The sequence below is a fragment of the Limanda limanda genome, chromosome 17, assembly GCF_963576545.1.
Source record: "Limanda limanda chromosome 17, fLimLim1.1, whole genome shotgun sequence".
NCBI classification, from domain to species: Eukaryota; Metazoa; Chordata; class Actinopteri; order Pleuronectiformes; family Pleuronectidae; genus Limanda; species Limanda limanda.
The window spans coordinates 21,056,306-21,062,654 of record NC_083652.1 but is presented as its reverse complement, the minus strand read 5'-3'; the positions used below and the strand labels follow the sequence as shown (position 1 = coordinate 21,062,654).

General features: G+C 42.7%; 1 protein-coding gene across 1 annotated transcript; it reads left to right on the top strand.

Moving 5' to 3' along the window:
• Positions 1-382: 382 nt before the first annotated feature.
• LOC133022689 (uncharacterized) lies at positions 383-5,812 on the top strand. Its single transcript, XM_061089556.1, has 3 exons — positions 383-897; positions 1,787-1,904; positions 3,135-5,812. Exons 1-3 carry the CDS (start codon positions 881-883, stop codon positions 3,348-3,350), a joined length of 351 nt encoding a protein of 116 aa, XP_060945539.1. The 5' UTR covers positions 383-880; the 3' UTR covers positions 3,351-5,812.
• The last annotated feature ends 537 nt before the right edge of the window (positions 5,813-6,349 follow it).

Below are 6,349 nucleotides of genomic sequence, written 5' to 3'. Positions count from 1 at the left end.
AAGCAGGATACGACTTGTTACATTCATTTCTTGCTAATTCGAATGTCGAAATACATTAATGAGCAGTTATTTTATAAATATGAATTATTCCAGAGCAAGAGCAGCACACAGTTTTTAATAAGTTGCGTTGAAGTGCTGCTCGTAAGCGCCTTAGTTCAATCTGAAACTAGTAAACTTCCAACCTAAAAAGTCCAAATAAATAAGTATGACAACTTCATTAAACATTATTTTTATTAAAGTTATCATGCGTATTATACTTAACGGTTTTGTCACTGTGTTATACTCTGACAAATCACGGTTTACACACTAGCATTGTGGATATTGCATTTGTCCGACAGCCCTTAAAGGCACCGTTCCTGGTCTGTGCGCATGCGCGGTGACATGTAAACACGGGTGCTGCGGTCGGTTGTATCTCGGGCTAAACATCGAGCTGAAAGAGCCGCAGTTTAACCCGGGTGAAGCTACAGAGACTTTTAGCCTGACGCGAGACAAACTACGCTAATTCCACAGTATCTGCTTTACTGGAAATAACTAATTAAGAATATACAGCAGCTAATAAGGCTAGCTGTGACGTTAGCATTAGCTTGTAGGCAGTGGTGAATCGCCAGGCTTAGCTAACTAGCTAGCCCGTTAGCGCCCGCTGTGGGTTACTAGTGTCTCTGGTTGTTTGCTTTACTTGATAGTTGTGTTAGTGAGGACACAATGATTGTGTTATTCGACGTAAGTAGCTAACCAGGCACGTTTAAGAAGAGGAGCTAACTCGGGTGCTAGGCCGTCGACTGACAGCACACAAGCTACCAAGTCGATAACATCACCCAGCCGCCCCCCCCCCGGTCCGATCAGCACAAACACAAAGAGGAAACCGATCAATCGTCGTCATATGTTGACTGAAAACAGGTGAGCGAGGCCGAATCGATCGATTACTGGTCGATTAAAGGGTTTTTATGCAACAGTGACTTTGGCCTTTAATCGTCTCTCTCTCAGCAGCCATTACAAAGACACAGCGTTATGCTAGCAGGTGATCAGGATGCATACGTGCTAGCAGCAGCATTTGCATTTATGACCAACGACAGAAATGTATGACAATTGTACAAGTTACTTTACTTGATCTTGGTTATTGGTAACAGCACGTTTGTTTTGGCTACAACAGAATAATATTAGGCGTCAGATTTATATGGTGTCAGCAGTGTTTTGTAAACACTGAGGCCGAACCAGACAAATATGAGTGGATCACACCTTTCTTAGATTTACCCTGATGCCAGAATCAATCAATCAATCAATCAATCAAATTGTATTTGTATAGCCCACATTCACAAATAACAATTCGTCTCATAGGGCTTTAACATGGTGTGACATCCTCTGTCCTTAACCCTCAACAAGAGTAAGGAAAAACTACTAAAAACCCTTTTAGGTAAAAATGTGTAGAAACCTCAGAGAGACACATGTGAGGGTCCGTCTCCCAGGACGGACAGAAGTGCAATAGATGTCAAATGTAGGAAAACATCATCGGGATTAAAGATTTTTAGCAGCATCGATGAGGGTAAACATTATTGAAGGATAACTTCAATACTATATGTCAAGTAGTCCTGCTGCAATCATAGTCTCTGGTCAGCAGCCAGCAAGATCACGATCCAGCATCAGGACCGGATCCACTATAGTCCACAGTCATTGTCCAGAAGCTATTTGCTCTTTTCTCTAATAGACTGGAGAGACCGATCATCCATGAGGGAAGATGCTGTGTACATACGTTTGTGTGTTTAATGTGTGTGTGCCTGCTGCGTTACAGGAAACGACAGCGCAGTGCTGGTGATGAGGAGGGTGGCCACCTGGTGCCCCAAGCCAAGAGGCAGAGCAGAGCCCCCCCTCTCTCTCCGGAGCCCGGCCGGGATGCATGGGACTCCGAGGTACAGATAAGAAACAGAAGCAAACCAAACACATTTCCAGGAGCAGCAGTTTCTGTTTTTTTAAGTGGGGACCTGGGTTCCTTTAATGTCCGTGGGTTGGTTCACTGGGTCTGAGACAAAAAGGACAAACACATTGATGCCTTTTTTATTTAATTCAAGTACAAACAAGCAGGTTGTGTAAACTTGAACTTATATTGACAGACGGGTACAATTTATTGGACAGTTTGGACAACAATAGCTGCACAGATCCAGTGCCTCGTGTTGGCCACTGTAGCTTTAACACCACAAAGAAACCACAGAAGAGTTTGCTTTGAAGTGGACACATGTCATGTCTACACAGGAGGTGCTATAGTTGTCTTGAGCTACTGTGACTGAATCCATTTTTCTACTTCAATCAGTCCAGCTTTCCACATAGCCCACATATTGGTTTGCATGTTAGTTGTGCAGAATGCGTATTTATTATATTTTTGCACTTACGGTCTATTTTCTTGGTGAACTCCAGTAAAGGCCGGCGCATGCTTCTGCAACGGCGTCTGCGGCTTTTCACATAGTTGTGACGCAGGACTCGTTGTCATTCATGGTTTTCCAAGCGTTGCGCGTGTTACCATGCAATTCCCCGCCAGAACACTAGGCGGAGTAATGTTTTTTGTCGAGGTCGGCTCTTCTTCGTGTGTGGCACGAAGAAGAGCCGTTTATTTACATCGCCGCCGCGGCTCCTCAGAGACTTTTTCTGGCGGACAAATCCACCAGTCAGTGACGGGTTATACTAGTGGACATAGTTTCGGATCTCATCTGCCAAGTGCTCTTCTATTTGGTCCATATTTGTTCTTCTAAATCTTCCGTTGTTTCCGCCGGTATTATCGGGCATGAACCGGAAATGCGACTCCGGGAATGATGTAGTTAGCAGACCAATCACAGCCTTGCCGGCTACGTGACGCTTGCGGAGCTTTGCCGTCTAGTTAGAAAAATTGGGCGACGCACGTAAGCACGTAAGAAGGGCTACGTAAGTACTTAAGTGGTACCGGAAGGGCTCTTACGCTTCCGGGCCCGTGAAAACGCAAAAGCATGCGCCTGCCTTAACTCTGTCAGAGCAAAACCTTGTGGACCTTCATTCATTACTGTGCATGAACACAGAACTAGCCTTGGATGCTGAGAGATTCATATCTGTCTGGTCTTAATCAATGAACTAGGTTTGCAAGGACGCTGCTAATGTTGACATCTGCCTTTCAGTCATCCAACAGTGAGAGCAGCAACGGCAGTCCGGAACATGCGGCCGGGAGCTGCAGCAGTCGGTGTGCTGTGGGCCCCTGCAGTCCCCTCAGCTCTGGAGACTCCTCAGACCAGGCCGGCCCCACAGACCTGGTGTCCTACCTGCAGATCAACCGCCTCCTGAGGGAAGCGCACTTCCAGAGCCTAGAGAGCCGAGTCCATCTCCGAGACACGTGATGACTTTATGTCGATCTGTCAGCGGCCGGGGGGGGGCCAAGGCCCTGAAGCATGTTGGAGCACCACATGCTCGACCACTTCACTCGGCTCTTCCCCACCCATCTCCGGTTACAGTGAAATCTCACAGCTCTGCATATCTGTGGACGGAGAGCAGCTCCTGGTCAGGTATCTGGAGGGTGTTCATCATTCAAATAAGACAAAGCGATAATCATTTTAGCAATAATAACTGTGTGATCCACTTAAACATCGTCTTGTCATCTACTTGATTTCTGACCAGTTTGGTTTACATGCTGCTCGAAGAGCCTTTTTAGTGACTGATTGATTGATTGATTGATTGATGACGATGATGAATCCCTGTGTTTTTGTCTTAAATGTTGTGTGAAAGTAGAGCTACTGGAGCTGCACAAATGGCACCAAACCCAATTCTTAGGCCGGTCAGTGTGACTTGTTTAGTTTCCCAGCAGGGTTGTTATATGCTGAATTTGACGTCTGTGGAAGTTCATGGACCAGTCTCAGGGATGACTTGCACTTGTCTTGGACTGCTCATTGGTTCTCATATTCAGACAGGGACTCTGGGGTTGTAGAAGCCATGGGTGATAACTTGGCTGAGGAAGTTCTTACCTGTCCTTATTTTGATAGTGAATAGAGTAATTTAAATCTTGTACGTAGATTTCAGTTAAATGTCTTGGAGATTTAGTCCATGAAATAAGTGAGTAGGATTTTTGCACAGATTACAAATTAAACTGATTCAATGACACTGCCAAACTGTTGTTTTTTAAAATAATTTAGCTAATTTTCCTTATTTTAAAGTTAGAGTATCTCGCACATTTATTCCACATTCAACTATTAGCACAGATGTGTATTGTAATGCAGATCTGGTTTCAAACCCGAATTCAATCCTGATTTTTAAAACAGTGCACAGCCTTGGCAGTAGTTTACACAGATGTTGGTTCCAAGCTGTAATTTTTCAGTTTTATTTTCTTCACATCACATATAAAAAACAATACATATAAATCTTGTCGGCTCAAGATTTAAACATCTGGCCTTCTTATGATCATTAGACAAGATGAGGTCCAAACCTAGTCCAGTATGTGGCTGGATGAATGGTCAATGTGCAAATTGAGGACGTAAACTATAGTGGAACCACTTGTTAACAACTAAAGGAGAGGAGCCAAAGCCTACTTGAAAATTTGCTCGATGACATAATGTGCTTATCTGTATATTTATGACTTGATTGCATCGTATTTGCATTCTGCCTGGTGTCAGCACGTTTGAGCCCTTTATCTGTTTGCTTTTCTCTAAATCTCTGACCTCACATACATTGAATGAAGAAGTGATTGAGGAAAGGCCCATTAAGACTAAATCCCCAAACTCACTTGATTCTAGGAAAGTCTTAAAAGTAAGTAAATACAGTTAGAAAGATGCTTAGATGGCAACACTGACTGTAGAAGGCCCCCTAACGATGTCATTAAAAATTATATTCAAAGTGCGTTGGCTAATCGGGGAAACTCCCGCAGTCGCTCGGCCAACCAATGGCGTAATTTCCACTTCAACACTCATTCCGTAACATTTCATTTTTTATAGGACTTGCCCCACTGTTGCTGTCCAGTCAGTAATAACTCTCTGGATTGTGACGTGGGAGTAATCCTTTTATAATCAGCAGCTTTGCCAAATGTTGCTCGGGTTTGATATCGGAGATGAACACTGTTGCTATTATAAACTGATGCAACTGCAAACCAAAGGAGGTAACGTCACTATGTCTCCTCACAGGTGGGTAATGTTGTTCTTGTGCCGGTCAGCAATTAGTTAACAAGTTGAGTGTGGACGAAAAACCAATATCCACCAGCAGGTTTGCATTATGTTTGTGGAGATTTATGAGAGAATAGTGATAGTTGTAACTTTTGTCATCTAGTGACCACAAAGTTAAAAAACGACCACAGTCAGACTGATGAACTCTACAACCTTTTAGACTCACTCAAATGTTTTTATCCCCCCTTTCGATGATACGTTTGAGCTTGAAGGGAAATACAGTTGTGTCAGTCCTGAGGGCGGTTACAGTACAGCCTTTAGAAACAAAAAAGACATTGCCCTGGCTTTGTTTGCAATATCACTGAAGCCACAAAGATGCTGTTATAATTGCAGATGAGCCTTTCTGCCTGTGCACTAGCATTCAATGGTCGCTGTGTTAATGTCCGTGTGCACTGAACATCCAGGTACGAGCACTGACCGCGACCCTGTGCGGACCTCCTCCTGTCGGGTGGCGTTCCCGAAGCTTTTATCACGGGAGTTAGCTCAGCTGTTTATTTTTTCTTTTATTTTCTGTTGTTTTTGGCTGGTGTGTCAGAAATGGATATTTGTAAATGTAGCTTAATGTTTTTATTTTTTTTCAATGAAATATTTTTTGTATCTAGTAAATGTACATGACATTAACTTGGCATTAATTATATTTTTTCTTGTAAATATCCCATCATTTAAAAAATAAAATAAATGTTTTGAACAAAGGCATGCTCCTACTTGTTTATATTGCTATACTTGTTATATAACTGCTAGTGTTCCTCGGATTTTTTGTATAATTTTCATTGCGGTGTGACCGGCCGTCACACCGCAGGACATTTTCATCATTTTGAGTCATTGCTATACAAGACTGACCTTAGCTATTATGCTAACTGAAGAATAACACAGTTTAACCTTAATATGTTTAATTAAATTTAAAAAAAAAAAAAAAATTTAAACAAATTTTTAACTACAGCCGTCACACTACAGGACATTCGTAAAATCACACATTCATTTTCTGATTGAAAGAGTGAAATTTATGAAATTAATCAGAGGTTAACAGTCACCTTTCAGCATACACAGTACACTCCAACATCTGGGGGGCTTCCTGGTAGTGGGATAAACTAAGGGCCCCTATAGTTGTCCATGTAACTGCCGTTTCAAAAATCTGATTTTCCATGTCACGCCACAGGACATTATTTGTGTTACGAAAGTTATTTTGCTGT

Bases quoted from the DNA above. Each gene is read 5' to 3' on its own strand.
- LOC133022689 (XM_061089556.1), top strand. The intron at 1,905-3,134 runs GTACAGATAAGA...TCTGCCTTTCAG, and splicing joins GGGATGCATGGGACTCCGAG to TCATCCAACAGTGAGAGCAG.